At 40.7% G+C, this 18215-nt stretch overlaps 1 protein-coding gene across 1 annotated transcript in view; it reads right to left on the reverse strand.

The window, feature by feature from the left end:
* Positions 1-18215, reverse strand: part of BPHL (biphenyl hydrolase like) — a 152055-nt gene that overhangs the window by 126947 nt on the left and 6893 nt on the right. Inside the window, exon 2 of the mRNA XM_088471794.1 lies at positions 4673-4776. Coding sequence (XP_088327920.1) covers positions 4673-4776 — 104 coding nt within the window. The remainder of the gene's footprint in view (positions 1-4672; positions 4777-18215) is intronic.

An 18215-nucleotide genomic window follows, 5' to 3' on the forward strand; every position in this document is an offset into this window, starting at 1 on the left:
GTAAATTCACCCAAATATCAGACAATATAATATTCTCAGATAACACAGTACCCAAATAGCTAATGTTCATATGTAATCAAAAGTCTGAAAAAGGACAAAATAGAACACACGGAGCATATTAATCTATTTTGGCCTGCTTCAAAGCCACTGCTAAGAGGACATATCATTGTTTATGTGACTAGTAAACAGAAGCATCTTAACCTCTCATTCAGACCCGCTCGTGAGCGCAGGACGCTCGCAAGCGGGTCGATGTTACCCCAATGCGCATGACGGAGGGAGCTCAGTCGTGCGCATGCGCGAGACCCGGACAGCGACAGCCAAGTTGTCGCTCCGGGTCTCGCACCAAAGGGGGCGTGCTGTCGATGGTGACAGACAGCACGCCCCCTTTGGTGGGCATGCCGGGGGCGTGGCTGCCAGACGGAGGAGTTCCCATGGGAACGCCAACCGTCTGGGTCCGGCCCCACTGACATCACTAGTGAAGTCAGTGGGAGTGATTTTGGCTCTGATAGAGCCAAAATCACTCCAGGGCTTGCGGCCACGAGACCCTACCGCAGGGTCTCGTCGCAAGCCCGATGGTCTCGATGGTCTTGACCATCATCATGGACGCTCACATAAGCTGTGGGTGGTAACCCACAGCTATGCGAGCGTCCAAAAGGCTGCTCCACATTTAAATAGGATGGCCCTGATTCAGAGCGAGCGCTCTGGTCAGAGCGTCCGGCTCTGAATCAGGGCCTGAGAGTGCTCAATATAACTTAGGATTACCAAAAGTCACTGATACTTCAGATGGGGAAATAAAGCGAGCACAGTTCTAGCTAATGTGGTTAAATGTCACTGGGTTCTCATGAACATTACATCATAATCTAGTCACCTACGCAACTCCTATGATAAAGCCAATTCCTTTTTGAATACTGGATATAAAAGGCCCTCTATACTGCACCCTCAGACAACCCAAGCTTTCGGGATGCAGTTTCTTAGGAGCGGAATCCCCTATACTGACAGACTCTGAACATGATTCACTAACAGCACCTGTCACTGAGTAAGAGATCTCGAAAACAATCCAGACTTTAGCTAATGGCAAAACTCCAGGCCCTGATGAGTTGAGTGTCGAGTATTATAAACTGTTGTCCCCACACATAACTCCCTCCTATTTGATGTATTTATATAATTCTATATTGGAAGGCAATGGGACTCCAGGGAACTTTAACCAGGCCTGTATTGTAGTTCTGCCAAAAACGGCTAAAGACCCTACATTAGTGCAATTGTATCACCCAACAAACTTAATGAATCAAGATCTTAAAATCCTGTCTAAAATTGTGGTGCAGATACTGCAAGTGCTGCTTCCTCAATTGCTCCACCCCTCACAGACGGGCTTTGTTAGAGGCAAATCCTCAGTACACAACATAATGTTGTGTACGGAGAATAGCTGTTATGACCAAATTGCTTTTGGTGAGTTGTGATACGGATAAGGCGTTTGATTTTGGGTAGATGCCATCTGATTCAGAGGATTTCTTTCCCAAGATTATTATATCCACTCCAAATGTTGCCCTGGTTGATTTCTGATTCAGATTTGAAAGTATTGAATAGGGCCCATAGAAAGTTTATCTGGTCGGACAAGAAGACTAGGGTGTCCTTGTTTAAACTGAGCCAACTTCCCACATTAGGTGGCGTTAATTTGCCATGTTTACGACCCTATGCACTGATGGCAAATTACCAGATTACTGGTGACTGGCCCAGGGATACAGATAAATTTGCTAACACAGCAATGAAGCAGGCTTTTAGCCCTGACGTACTGTACCCCTCCCTAGCCTCTAACATATGTGTCCCTCAACATTTCCCACGCATACAGTATCTCACAAAACTTATTGTTAACCACTACATGCACTGCTTGGAGGTTATGTTCTAGGATGGGTGTGTCTGCTTACCATTCAATTCTCTCCCCTAAACAATAGTTTAGGATTTAGGAGGAGCTTGCATCCAACATATGTTTTTCTTGGTACCTCTGGGGTCATCATTTAATTCATCAGTTTTTAGACCACAATACTTTACAAATTCTACTATATGAACAACTGAAGCAGGCATTCCCACACTTCCTTATCCCACTATTCGCTTATTACCAAGTGCTTAGCTATCTAACTATGATACTCTCCAAATTTACAGATGTTGTCAGGAATGTATTATTGACTGTGTACTGCATCGCTGCCCTATGATGGAGTGTTCGACTTCCATTATTTACACTCATGCCAGGTGTCAACTTAATTTAGAAACATTAACTATCGGTCTATCAAAATGGATGGTTGATTTCTCAAATATAACCCTGGAGGATATTCACAAATCTTTTGTACGTTGAGATGCAATATAAATTAGCGTATCGCTGAAATATTACACCAAAATTTTATCTCCTCATGGGGGACTTTTCAGATTCCTATTGCTTTAAGTGTAGACAACCTGACGCAGATTTATTACATTGTATGAAGGCTTGTGAAGGAGTTCACAGGTTTTAACTGATAATATCATACATTACTGACACACTAGGGATTGTATTTAAGGTCACCCCTGAATGGGCTTTATGGGATATACACTCTACCCCTTCAAGACATAGGTTACCTCATGGAGTGAGATTATTGTTTGGCCAAGATTGCGGCAGCAAATAAAAAAACTATCCTATCGCAGAGGATATCATCAGACACCCTTACTCTAACGGGATCCGGATTAAAGATCGACTGTGTCTAGTGAAACACTCGATAGGCCAATAGGGACAAAAGGTTGATAGGTACAGACGGACGACTGATAATTGGTTGACAGAGCAAAATGTCAACACAGGGGGTCGACACACGTTTTTTCAACATTTTAAGGTTAGGTTGATGCACCAGGGGGAGGGTTAGGCACCAGGTGGAGGGTTAGGGTGAAGATAAGGTGTAAAGAAAAATAAAAAATGTGTTGACCATTAGCACTGACGACCATATGTGTGTCGACCCTATGTACCTGTCAACCTATTGTGTCTACCATCTGTTGTGGATTTGTTGAGGGTCTGTCTAGACACGGTCGATCTTCTATACCACACCCACTCTAACACCACTAATGCCTAGGCTGGCTCATCTGTTTCAAATGGATTGACTAGGAATATTAACCAACAAAGAAAGCAAAGTAGACAGGTTCTTTGACACTTGGCTCCCATATATACACACTCTTGCCTCGCCTGTGAAAGGTTCTCTTCGAGTAGCAGTTAATCTGACTTTCTGGTACAACTTAGAATTATTGACTTTGGGGCACCCTCCATTTTGAGTAATTTTGCTCTAGAGCTGTGTGAGATACATTTGGCTAAGAGGCTCATCCCACATTGGTGCTTTAATTCCCTCACATAGGTTAGTAGTGCGTGTGTGGATCCCTCACTCCTAACCATTGTATTTGTTTCAGTGAGAATGATTGCTATTGTTGTTAAAAGTGTACTGATGTACACGCTCTAATTTACATTGTTCTATTTTTTATTTGTACAATTTGGGTAGTACTAATATAAAATATTTTGTAAAAAAAAAAAAAGTATGGCATTACGATATGATAACTAGGAGAGAGAACCCTTAATGCAACAAAAAAAAAAACTTTAAAAAGAACATTTAGGTTCGCAAAGTTGTTTCTGGACAAATCACAAGACTTATTAATCAGTTTTCTGAACTGCTGAGACCAAAGTAAAGTTGACGTTAATGCTGAAAACCTAACAAGGTGTATCACAACAACATAACTATCAAGCACCGTGTCAGAGACGGAGAAGGGATTGGTTTGTAGCCCCTTGGCTACAAACCAATCCCTTCTCCGTCTCTGACACGGTGCTTGATAGTTATGTTGTTGTGATACACCTGGAAGCACGATCAGTTATTCCACCTTAAACTCTTCCATATTGCATTCTAGATGGATATCTGATGTAATCGGCATGACAATTAAATTATGCAACATGATAATAATCCTAAGCACAGAAGCAGATAAATAACTGAATGCCTAAAATAAAATAATTGAAGCTTTGAAATGGTCATACCAAAATGAAGACCTCAACCACATATGCATAGAATTCCACAAGCTGTGTCATGCTAGGCATAAACAAAACACCCTCAGATATCACAGGCATTTGGTTGAAGAAATAATGTAGTTAGTAAATTCTGTAATGTGATTTTAGCCATAAATTATATTTAGCAAATTTTAGGACTAGATAATTATTAATTTTGTCCTTGTAATGTAAAAAACACAGACTTGCGGGATTGTGTACCTCATCGCATAATGATAATAAAAGGCATTGTATAGTTATCAGTTATTTATATAATGCACACACATTCCACAGCGCTTTACAGAGAATGTTTGGCCATTCACATTAGTCCCTGCCCCAATGGAGCTTACAGTCTATGTTCCCTACCACATGTACACACACACTAGGGTACATTTTTGTTGGGGGACAGTTAACCTACCAGTATATTTTTGGAGTGTGGGAGAAGACCAGAGCACCCGGAGGAAACCCACGCAAGCATAGGGAGAATATACAATCTACACATAGTTAGGGCCAAAGTGGGAATTGAACCCACAACCTCAGTGCTGTGAGGAAGTAATGCCACAGTCTGTATTGCCACATGCCTATGCTTATATACTAGCATGCCATTCATGGGTTTTGAGGTAGATGTTAGTTACATACCTAAAGCCCCAGGAAGTAACAGAACCACATGATCTCCACAGCCCATGCGCTGATAATGCAGATTAACGCCGTTAATTTGTACTCTTCCAGATGTGACTGCTGAGCTGCAAAAAGACATACGTAATTCACAAATGGCACTAAGAATGCAGAAACCTTATAACTAAGTAAGCCATGTTCAGATTATCAAAATAAATATAAACTATAAAAAGGCCTTATTTACAGTTGGTCACATTTTCTGCACCAAAAACATAACAACTGGTATTTTGGTTCTTACCTGCTACATTTTCTTTAAATCCAAGAGGGACACTGGAATACGTTGGGCATAGGTGTCAGTGTCACCTTGGTGTAGCAGTTTTAAAATTAAAATCTGTTAAATCCTTTTCTCGGAGTCCATGGGGGACACTGGACGATCACCCTTACGCTCCTGGCTTTGCTCAGGGGTGTTACCAGAGTATTGGAAATCTAGGCCTCTGCACTCCCTTTCCATGTTTGTTGAGCCTGGTTTTTCTCCTCTTCCACTTTCTATCCTTTGTAATAATTGAATACTGCAGCCAAGTGGGTGGGGTATATGGGAGGAGGAGCCTGGGTTGTGCAAAACGTAACCTTTTTTTTGCCCATACTCCTCCTGCTCCACCTAATCCCAATGTATTGCAGTGGCCCCCATGGATTAAAGAGAAATAATGTTGCAAAAAATGCACACTTGCCTAGATGACAGTAAATTTAAATGTTACATTACTCAATTTGAACACAATGCAATTTAATAAGGTGTCATATACACTAGAGAGAATAGGATCAGTGGTTAATGTTAGTAATACATGCAAAAGTCTTTTATTTTACAAAGTGTAATTAAATTTATTTAATATGATCTAGGTATTTGTTCTGTATTTTTTTTGTTTTTACCACAGTGTAATATATTTCTGCATATTGTTTATCCTGCCATTTAGACCATGTAGTTCTCCTAAGATGGCTACCTTACCCAATGTGGACAAGATGATCAACAGGGGGAAATGGTGTTTGTATTTTGCCTTGTACTTGTTACCTCTTTTATTGTACTGTGTATGTGTATTTTTCCATAGTGTAACTATTGTGCGCCCAAACTCTCTGCCTCACTGTACCACTGTACTATGTAGTTACCCTCAAACAAAAAAGTCGCCTTGACTCTTACCAGAAATGCACTATATAAAATTAAAAAATGTTATGTCAACACAATTCTGCACTTTTCCCCCCATACCACACTGCACCAGGTGTGAATAGCTACACCATAGGCAATTTTACGAGACTAGGAAAACCTTCCTCTGGGCTTATCCTCTGGTCGTTTACCGCATACACACTGGACGATATTGGACGCCATGAACAATAACGATATGGTTATAGTTCATATCGTCCAACTTATTGTCTTGTGTGTACGTGGCTTTAGCCTCCTTTCCTCTCTCTCTCTCTCTCCTCCTAGCACTATCCCTGTACTTAGTGTGCAACTGTTCCCCTGTATCCATTCTACCCTTCGGTGACTCTGATCCTGTCTGTTAGCCTGCTTTGTGGGTACTGTCTCTTTGATTTCTATTTGTCCTCTTCTCCTTTCTAAGCGACTTATTATTGCTGCTTTTAAGCCTTACAGGCAGATGTATTGTAACGACAATTATCATATGACACCATTAGTCTTCCTGCTTCACTTCTTATCGAGGTGAAGCAGGAAGCAATAACACAGAGATGTATTAACATCTTGGCCGCCTGAGTGAAGGAGAAAACTCCCCCTTCCGGCAATAGCTGCAAGTCCGGCAGCATCTTGCCTCCTGGTCAGCTCCAGTGAGCACCTGCTAGATTTCGTAAATATCGCAAGATCTCACGCACAGACGGGCTGCCATGAATGCCGCCTCAGCACAGCCCACATAACGGCAAGTAATTCTGCCGATCTGTGGGAAAAAAAAACACAATAAGCCGCAAGAGTGCACTTATTGTTTTTAAGTACAGTGGGACAAAAAAGTATTTAGACAGCCACCTATTGTGCAAGTTGTTGCACTTTAAAAGATGAGAGAGGTCTGTAATTTCCATCATAGGTACACTTTAACTGTGAGAGACAGAATTAGAACAAAAAATTCCAGAAATCACATTGTATGATTTTTAAACAATTTATTTGTATATTCTTGCACAAAAAAAAAATAATTTGGACACCTACCAACCAGCAAGGATTCTGGCTTTCACGGACCTGTTACTTCTTCTTTAGGAAGCTCATCTATCCTCCACTCGTTACCTGTTTGAACTGGTTAACTGTATAAAAGACACCTGTCCACACCCTCAAACAGTCCGACTGCTACCTCTCCACCATGGCCAAGACCAGAGAGCTGTCTAAGGACACCAGGGACAAAATTGTAGACCTGCACAAGGCTGGGATGAGCTACTCGATAATAGGAAAGCAGCTTGGTGAGAAGAGATCAACTGTTACAGCAATTATTAAAAAAATGGAAGAAATACTAGATCACTGACAATCTCCCTTGACCAGGGGCTCCATGCAAGATCTCACCTCATGGGGTATCAATGATCTTGAGAACAGTGAGGGATCAGCCCAGAACTACATGGTTCGACCTGGTCAATGATCTCGAGAGCTGGGACCACAGTCACAAAGGTTACCATTAGTAACACACTACGTCGTCATGGATTCAAATCCTGCAGCGCCCGAAAGGTTGCCCTGCTCAACCCAGCACATATCCAGGCCCGTCTAAAGTTTGCCCGTGACCATCTGGATGATCCAGAGGAGGATTGGGAGAATGTCATGTGGTCAGATGAAACCAAAATAGAACTTTTTGGTATAAACTCCACACGCCGTGTTTGGAGGGAGAAGAATGATGAGTGGCATCCCAAAAACACCATACCCACTGTGTAGCATGGGGGTGGAAACAACATGCTTTGGGGATGCTTTCTGCAAAGGGGAAAGGACGTCTGATCCAAATTATGGAGAGGATGAATGGGGCCACGTATCATGACATTTTGGGGAAAAACCTTGTTCCCTCAGTAAGAGCATTGAAGATGCAACGTGGCAGGGTCTTTTCAGCATGACAATGACCCAAAACACACCGCCCGGGCAACTAAGGAGTGGTTCCATAAGAAGCATTTCAAGGTCCTGGATTGGCCTAGCCAGTCTCCAGACCTCAACCCAATAGAAAATCTGTGGAGGGAGTTGAAAGTCCGTGTTGCCCGGCGACAGCCCCAAAACATGACACATCTAGAGAAGATCTACATTGAAGAGTGGGCCAAAATACCTGCTGCAGTGTGTGCAAACCTGGTCAAGAACTACAGGAAACGTTTGACCTCTGTAATTGCCGACCGAGGTTACTTTACAGAGTATTGAGTTTAACTTTTTGATTGTCCAAATATTTTTTTGCAGAAAGAATATACAAGTAAATTGTTTAAAAATCATACAATGATTTCTGGAATTTTTTGTTCTGATTCTGTCGCTCACAGTTGAAGTGTACCTATGATGGAAATTACAGACCTCTCTAATCTTTTAAAGTGCAACAACTTGCACAATCGGCGGCTGTCCAAATACTTTTTTGCCCCACTGTAACATCTGAATGATTACCTTCGCCATACAATATTATAGTGACAGCAAAATTATTAGACGTTTGAATATACCATTATCTTCACGTCGTCTGCTTTCATACATGACTGTGTTCGATGTGTGAAATAGCGCATTTGAGATTTGTCACCTCTTCGTACTTCTACCCCTAAAGATGCCCATCCACTAGACAATTAAGTTGAGAGATTGAATGATCGTTATCATTCAATCATTCATAAATCGTTCGCAAAATTGTCTAAAACGACCAGCGATGCCAGTTTAGACATCTATCATCGTGATCTATCACGATAACGTCAGGTTGAGCATGTTTGCAGATGATTGATGAGCCTGCACTGAACGACTGTTCATTCAGTGCAGGCTCATCACAGACTGACAAATGACTATGATTACAATGTCGTAATCGTGCAGTCGTTTTCATTTCTGCTGCTAGTGGATGGGCACCTTTAGTTTATCTCTCTATCCTCCCCTCTACCCCAACTATTCTTGGTTTATTTGTATTTTGGTTTTCTTTTGAATTTTGTAATATGCATGCAATTCTTTTTCATTGGCGCTGTTGACACCTTGTTGCGCACTATAAAAAAAATTAACGAAAATAACAATAACAAAAAGTTGACAATGATAAAGTTAATGAAATAAATCCGTCATCTAATCTGTAGGACTAATTTTCAATTTATTTTGAACAATTAAAGGCAGTAGTGCGATTATCAGTCAGTATCGCAGTCGTTTTTTTCTTTATTAACTGAATTATCCTTGCTACATATGAAAATTAACCTGCAGGGACTGTGGTAGCGATAAATGCTGTCACTTTGAGTTACATCTGGTCCACATTGGCTAAGCATGTGAATAGTGTCAGTTACCAGAGTCAGGCGGAGGTTTTGTAAGATCCCTCCTCTGCGAGAATACCTCCATAGGCATAAAACGGTTAACGCCATATTATGATGGCGGTAAACAACGGGGCCAAACTCCGAATAGCTAGGTTATTTTGGAATTTGGTACATAGGGGTCAGACCGTAGTCCCCAGTTCTATGAAATCGCCTGCATTAGGCTATTAGTACAAAGCAGTATTACATAAAATTATGCAGTTCCTATGTAATATTATGAAAAAAGTCTTGATAAATAGGCCCCTCAGCCAGAAACTGTCAAACTAGTTACCTATATGTTAAAGTAGGAGAAAATACCGCGCTGGTAAACAGGAGTATATGAGATAAATGTAATAACATAGAAATAGATGTGTGAACATAACAATTACATTACAAAGCAAGCAAATAATGAGACAATATAAGAAAAATAAACATATAATTCTCAATCAAAAGTAAAGTAAAAAAAAAAGGAGTAAATTGCTGATGGCTGGATAATAAATGAAACTGTGCTGTACACCGGTTCATGAGATAACAGTCAGTGCGTATATAGGCAGTTCCGGTACATCATATGTTAGCTCTTAGCACAACTTTGTGATTAATAGCTTTGTGTGGCAACAATGTAACCACCGTACTGTAACAATTGTATCCGTTTTAAGTATCCAGGAAAATAAGCAGCGTGAAGCTTGTAGGTTAAGACAGCGGCTAGCGTATTGAGGTAGTCTAAGTGTCACCCCGTCAGGCGCACAATGTATGACGAATAATGAGACTATTAACCAGCATAGAGGTCCGATGCAGTGGCTCTCTGTCCGGCTTAAATGTAAAGGAAGCCTTGCTGGAAAACGGAGCTGGGGGAGAAGCTGGAGGTGGTTCCAATTGAAGAAATGCTGAGCACGGCCGCGACTTGATGGAACTCGCCGCACCCGGATGAGGACGGTGGGCACTGGATAAGCATGCAGGAGCTAGTGATAGCACAGGACAAGGTGGTCGGACAATGGGCAGCAACGCGTTTCGTCCCGTTCCTGGGACTTTTTCAAGCTGAATGCCCATGTTGGCGTCCTTCTTCTTAAAGAAGGAGCATGATGGATCTAATCAATCCTTAATTAATAGCCATAAGTAGCAAATTAGTAAATCCTTCACACAAAAGATCCATTGGGAAGCACAGAGTTAAGTACTAAAAATATATGTATCTCAGAAGATGAATAAGCAATTGAAAAATATATAGAAATATATATATTAAAAAAAAACCATAATGAACAAAAATATAAAATAAATAATGAATAACTATAGTCTATAAACTAAAAGTGGCAAATGATGTAATCAAACAGTTAATGATCAAAACATTCTATGTATATGTAGTAAACAACATGTATTTAAATATAAAATAGGTCACCTTCATAGGATAAAAAATCATTTTAGAACTGATATTAAGTATTTAGCAATTATAATTCAGAATAATTATGGAATATCTTCATTCATAAAAAAAATAAAATATTGTAGAATGAAATAGTTTTAATAGTAATTTCCCAGTACTTTTCTCTACTGTCAAATTCACTGATTATTTAAACACTAAATCACATGAACCTTCAATTCACCTCCACTTTAATCATTTTTCGGTTGATTTTCTCAATGTCATTCTCTCCGCTGAGGAAAATAGGATTGTTTCCACTCTGTATACGAAGATGGTTGATTGCTTCTCCTATCTTCATTATAGGAGCGGACATCCCCGCCCTTGGGTAAACAACATACCCAAAAGTCAGATGGGGCGCATCATGAGGAATTGCACAAAAAGAATCAGACTGAGTCTCACGCCAAAAAAAATTAGAAACCAGCCTCCTAGATAGAGGTTATCCTCTAAACCTCGTGAATGAAGCAAAAATGCATGCTCTAGGAAAAGGTAGGAATACTATTAGATCCATTCCAACTAATGATGAGAACTTAAAGACCCACAGAGCCAAGGACAATTCTGCGTCTGACTCAAATGTAGATCCTTCCATTTTGTTCATATCACAATTTAACAATGAATATGATCTATTGTCAACAAGAATTATACTCTTCTGCTAAATGACCCAGTCTTGTCTAAATGTATTAAATCGAAACCTAAAATTGTGTTTAAAAAGAACCGCAATCTTGGTAGCTTTTTGGCACCTAGTATGTTAAAACCATTGCCAAAACCTTGTGATGCCACTTAAACCTGGCTTCCAGATAGACCTTTCGGATGCTATCATTGCAACCGCCCTAGGTACCTTACCTGTTGTTATATTCTAAAAAGAGTGAAGGCCGTCACATCAGTAATAAATAAAACAGAGTATACCTTAACATTTTGTATTCATTGTCAAACAGATTATACAATCTATGTACTGAGTTGCACTTGCCCGAAGCAATATATCGGGCGTACCACAAGGCCCCTTAAAGAGGTTTCGAGAACATCGTACCAATATACTCAAGGGACTGATGACACAAAGATATCTCGACATTTTGTCGAACATCATAATTGTGATCAACTAGAGCAGGCCTGGCCAACCTGTGGCTCTCGAGCTGTTGTGAAACTACAAGTTCCAGCATGCCCTGCAACAGTTTTAGCATACCCTAATAGCAAAACTGTAGCAAGGCATGGTGGGACTTGTAGTTTCACAACAGCTGGAGAGCCACAAGTTATCCAGGCCTACACTAGAGGTTTCTATCCTAGGAATTGACACTATTAAACCTACTTTGAGAGGAGGTGATCGTTTCAGAAAACTTTGCAAAGCAGAATCAGAAAGGATCTTCAGACTTCAAACACTGGCTCCTGATGGGCTCAACAAGGCTCTAGAATTTGATTGATGTCCTGATTTGGCTGGCGGTCGCCGTCTGCCATCCACATGTACTGTCTGGTCAGTGGATGGCACATGGTGTCCCCCACCCTTTCATCTACATTTTATTTTGTTTTAGACATGCATGCACATGTGGCATTCGCTACTACAGGTGTTATATATCCACATGTATATTATTTATATGATTGTGTATATTTATCATTTTTATGTATACACTTATCATAAAGACCATCTAAATTTAATATTAGTTCGTTCCTTCCTCTGTTGCTCCTCCCTTTCCTCTCCCTGTTTATGTGTGTGTGTGTATTTTCAATTATGTATATACACATAGATACACACTCTTCCACCAAATTCTCTTTAACACTTATTCTACTTGTATTTAAATACATTACTAACACCATCAATAGTAATAATCTAATATATATAATAATATTCTCCCATATCCCAGTTACTCTGGATCGTCATATGGATACCTTTATGATTGACTGTTTCATTTCAATATCAATCATCTATTTTTTTGTAGTAATACATTTGGATTTTTAAGATTATAACTATTTTTTAGATCAATTATTAATTTATTTTTAGATCTTTTTTTGTAGACTATCCACACTAACCAATGTACATTTATCTATATATATTTTAGTATATCACCATTTTTCATGGGTGATTCTTTTGTTCTTTTTTCTTGAACTAGCTAATTCCATTTATTTATGCTACTGGGAAATTACTATTAAACTATTTTCATTCTACAATATTGAATTTTTTATGAATGAAGATATTCCCCACTTATTCTGAATTAGAATTGCTTCTAAATGATTTTTTATCCATGAAGGTGATCTATTTTATATTTAAATACATGTTGTTTACTACATATACATAGAATGTTTTGATCATTGTTTTATTACATCATACTGTATGCCACTTTTAGTTGATAGATTATAGTTATTTATTCATTATTTATTTTGTATTTTTGTTTAATATATATATATATATATATATATATATATATATATAATTTTTTTTTCAATTGCTTATACATCTTCCGAGATACATATATTTTTAGTAGTTAATTCTGTGCTTCCCAATGGATCTTTTGTGTGAAGGATTTACTAATTTGCCACTTATGGCTATTAATTAAGGATTGATTAGATCCATCATGCTCATTATTTAAGAAGAAGGACGCCAACATGGGCAATCAGCTTGAAAAAGTCTCAGGAACGGGACCAAATGCGTTGCTGCCCATTGTCCGACCACTTTGTCCTGTGCTGTCACTAGCTCCTGCACGCTTATCCAGTGCCCACCGTCCTCATCCGGGTGCGGCGAGTTCCATCAAGTCGCGGCCGTGCTCAGCATTTCTTCAATTGGAACCACCTCCAGCTTCTCCCCCAGCTCCGTTTTCCAGCAAGGCTTCCTTTACATTTAAGCCGGACAGAGAGCCACTGCACCGGAGTATCCGCAGCCACCTGAGACCTCTAAGCTGGTTAGTAGTCTCATTATTCCTCATACATTGTGCGCCAAAGGGGTGACACTTAGACTACCTCAATACGCTAGTCGCTGTCTTAACCTACAAGCTTTACGCTGCTTATTTTCCTGGATACTTAAAACGGATACAATTGTTACACTACGGTAGTTACATTGTTGCCACACAAAGCTATTAATCACAAAGTTGTGCTAAGGGCTAACATATGATGTACCGGAACTGTCTATATACGCACTGACTTATCTCATGAACCGGAGTACAGCACAGTTTCATTTATTACAGTCAGGTGCATAAATATTGGGACATTGACAGAATTTTCATATTTTGGCCTCTATTCACCACCACAATGGCTTTGAAATGAAACAAACAAGATGTGCTTTAACTGCAGACTTTCAGATTTAATTTGAGGGCAATTACACCCAAATCAGGTGAACGGTATAGGAATTACAACAGTTTCTATATGTGCCTCCCACTTTTTAAGGGGCCAAAAGTAATGGGACTATCAACTCAAAAGCTATTTCATGGACAGGTGTGGACTATTCCCTCGTTATTTCATTATCAATTAAGCAGGTAAAAGGTCTGGAGTTGATTCTAGGTGTGACATTTGCATTTGGAATCAGTTGCTGTTGACTCTCAATATGAGATCCAAAGAGCTGTCACTATCAGTGAAGCAAGCCATCATTGGGCTGAAAAATAAAAACAAACCCATCAGAGAGATAGCAAAAACATTAGGTGTGTCCAAATCAACTGTTTGGAACATTGTTAAAAAGAAAGAATGCACCGGAGAGCTCAGCAACACCAAAAGACCCGGAAGACCACGGAAAACAACTGTGGTGGATGACAGCAGAATTATTTCCCTGGTGAAGAAAAAACCCTTCACAACAGTTGGCCAAATCAAGAACACTCTCCAGGAGGTAGGTGTATATGTGTCAAAGTCAACAATCAAGAGAAGACTTCACAAGAGTGAATATAGAGGGTTCACCACAAGATGTAAACCATTGGTGAGCCTCAAAAACAGGAAGACCAGATTAGAGTTTGCCAAACAACATCTGAAAAAGCCATTACAGTTCTGGAACAACATCCTATGGACAGATGAGACAAAGATCAACTTGTACCAGAATGATGGGAAGAGAAGAGTATGGAGAAGGAAAGGAACTGCTCATGATCCAAAACATACCACCTCATCAGTGAAGCATGGTGGTGGTAGTGTCATGGCGTGGGCATGTATGACTGCAAATGGAACTGGTTCCCTTTTATTTATTGATGATGTGACTGCTGACAAAATCAGCAGAATGAATTCTGAAGTGTTTCGGGCAATATTATATGCTCATATTCAGTCAAATGCTTCAGAACTCATTGGACGGCACTTCATAGTGCAGATGGACAATGACCCGAAGCATACTGCAAAAGCAATCAAAGAGTTTTTTAAGGCTAAAAAGTGGAATGTTGTACAATGGCCAAGTCAATCCCCTGACCTGAATCCAATTGAGCATGCATTTCACTTGATGAAGACAAAACTGAAGGGAAAATGCCCCAAGAACAAGCAGGAACTGAAGACATTTGCAGTAGAGGCCTGGCAGAGCATCACCAGGGATGAAACCCAGCGTCTGGTGATGTCTATGCGTTCCAGACTTCAGGCTGTAATTGCCTGCAAAGGATTTGCGACAAAGCATTAAAAAGTGAAATTTAGATTTAGGATTGTTTAGTTTGTCCCATTATTTTTGGCCCCTTAAAAAGTGGGAGGCACATATAGAAACCGTTGTAATTCCTACACCGTTCACTTGATTTGGATGTAATTACCCTCAAATTAAATCTGAAAGTCTGCAGTTAAAGCACATCTTGTTTGTTTCATTTCAAAGCCATTGTGGTGGTGAACAGAGGCCAAAATATGAAAATTCTGTCAATGTCCCAATATTTATGCACCTGACTGTATATAGCCATCTGCAATTTCCTCTTTTTTATTTTACTTTTGATTGAGAATTATGTTTTTTATTTTTCTTATATTGTCTCATTATTTACTTGCTTTGTAATTTAATTGTTATGTTCACACATAATCTATTTCTATTTTATAACATTTATCTCATATACTCCTGTTTACCAGCGCGGTATTTTCTCCTAGTTATGTTTCTTTGGGGTTGCAAATTGTACCCCTTTTTGCCATTTACTGCTGCAGGTTCAATACATAATATATAGGAATCAGTATGGTTTTTAAAGCGCTAGGGTGAGCCCATCTTTCTACTTATATGGTAAAGTGTCATATATGCAAATTTTCAATTCTGCTACTTAATTTTATTGGTCATATAGACCCCTCACAATAGTCTCAAAGGTTTTGTATTTTCTCCATAGAAATAACACTCTCATAGGTACCAAAGCAAGCATCCCTAAGTGGTCTATTTATGAAGCTTTTTTGTTTCCTTTTTCAAATTTTTTTTTTACAAAATTGTGTAGAAACCGCAGACTCTGCATAATTTTATGAATTGTTGCTATACTGTATGTTACAGCCTAACACAAATTTCCCAGAAATCTACTGCAGAATGCTCATTAGCACTCCAGATCGCATTCCCCATTATCATCAATGGGGACTTTATGAGGATGGCAATAGGCAGCCCTCCAGCTTCTAAGGTGTAGTACCCGGTGGCACCAGGCTTAAGCCCTGCACCAAAATTAAGCACCGTCTTCCGGTGACGTCAGCTGTCACTGGGAAGGCAAGGAGTTCAGAGCGGCAGTAAGGGTGTGGCTTTGTGGCAGTCACGGTCGCATCCCGTCTGCAGCCTATGACGTCTGAACCTGAGTCTTTAAAGACTGAAATTCCGGACATCCAGGAGGAGGTTGGGCATTTTGCACTTTGGCCACGGGACGGGAGGTCCCGTGATACATGGTGTTACAGGGGGGTGCATGGCGGTTGCCATGAGCCGCAATTTGTATGCTCAAGGGGAATGCCCCTGTAAGACTGTAAGGCCCCCTACAAGAAACCCCTAGGCGATATGGGGTCATAGACAGGAACGCCCGAGTACAGAGTTCAAGAGGGGGGGGGGGGGCAGTCGTACCCATAACACTGCAGATGAAAGGCAGCAACACACACACTAAAGGGCACCTCTGGGAGTCACTCCCACATATATAAGAAGAGAGCCCTGTATGCTTAAGGATCAAAGTATAGGGGGAGGGTAGAAGAAGAGACTCTTCTGCAGAAAACAAGTGAGTCAGAGAGTTTTACTTGGCTATGGCATGCCTGCAGTGAGGAGGGAGTGTGCATTGGAGAGAGCTTCTGCACAGTGTGACCCCCTGCAACAGACCAGTGAGGAATCTCCTGTTAAGAGACACCCATGTGTGAAAGGGTGAGTGTCTGCATGATACCGTGTGTGAGATGGTGATATGATGTATGATGCTGGATCCCTGGTTGATAGCCCCAGGAGAAGTGCCCCATAGTGAGGGAGGGGTCGTTGCTAGATTACTTTGTGGGCAGGGGGTGTCCAATTGATGAGCCCTAACCATGTGCTGAAGTAGAGAAGCCCAGCAGTGAATAATCTACATTAAGTTGCCAGCAAGTCAGATAAAAGATCCCTGGATAGTGGTATGTGAACTACTGGCAGAGTCCCTGTATATAGCGGATGATTGTATGCCTGAAGCAATGTGTGGGGTGACGGAAGGAGAGAGGGTCCCTGCCTAATGGGGATGTGCCGCACGTTAGGAGTCTCCAATGAGGGTAGAGAGGAGGTGCGATGAACTTCGAACCTGGAGTCCCCAGTATGCTGTGTTGGTTGGACAGACATGCTGTAGAACCACTGTTCCCAGCAACACCGGGTATGTGCTGCTATTTCACTGCTGTGTCAATTGCATAAGACTGTGCTGGAGGTGTTCGTTTGAAGAAAGTGTAACTACTTTTCTGTAACCATCAAGCTTATAAAATACAGCATTTACCATCTACTACAAGTATTGTGCTGGGGGAAGTTGGCGAAGCAGAGCTTGTAACCTTTATGCTTATTGTGCTGGAGGATATGGAGAAGTATCAAAAGACTTTCATCACGAGATGGTCTGGCGCACATTTGTTTATTGCACTGCACCTGTCCATATGTTTTCCCTCTATCAGGTACTTTGTGCTAAGCACCCATGTATTTGGGGGCCCTCCTGGTCGCAGATGCCATACCCACGCCATAGCGAAGCAGAGGAATCCACTGTAAGGGGGTGAGCCACATTAAATTTGGGAATACAAGAAGGTGCACCACAGCACAAGTAAGGTTTCAGAGTGGCTGCAGCAGTTTTGTATTCAGGGCATGCAAGAGCTGTGTCAGGGCATGCTGGGATCTGTAGTTTAACAGCAGCTGGAGGACCTCTTCTTGCCCACCTCTGACTGTCCCCTATGTAATGTACTTTACACCAGAAAGCTATGCTTTTCAGTGTTTAGCCCCGCTGGTATACGCCATCCTCAAATGGCGTAAACCCCTTTATGCCTATGGAGGAATATTAGCAGGAAAGGGATACTCTCCCGCAGCCTCTGGAAGCTGACACTGTGCGCATACATTGTCAGTTTCCCTGAAGACGTGCAAAAATGTGAGACTCCTACAAAAAGCCAAGCATGTAACTCGTGGGCACAGTGGTTATCGCTACCGGCATCCCTACTAGTTACATTTAGTACATAGGAGGGACATTTTTGTAAAAAAATGGAAAAGTCAGTCGCAAGACAGATTGTTAAGAAGTAGGTCTCATAAATATGGTAATGTAAATGACACCCAATTATTGCTTTTGCATGTTAATAGAGCCATTGCAAGGTAATAAAATATTGCAGTTACTGTGGCTAATGAGATAACATCAGAGCTAGTATCAG

Source organism: Taudactylus pleione, unplaced genomic scaffold, assembly GCF_031769625.1.
Source record: "Taudactylus pleione unplaced genomic scaffold, aTauple2 ptg000116l, whole genome shotgun sequence".
Classification (NCBI taxonomy): domain Eukaryota; kingdom Metazoa; phylum Chordata; class Amphibia; order Anura; family Myobatrachidae; genus Taudactylus; species Taudactylus pleione.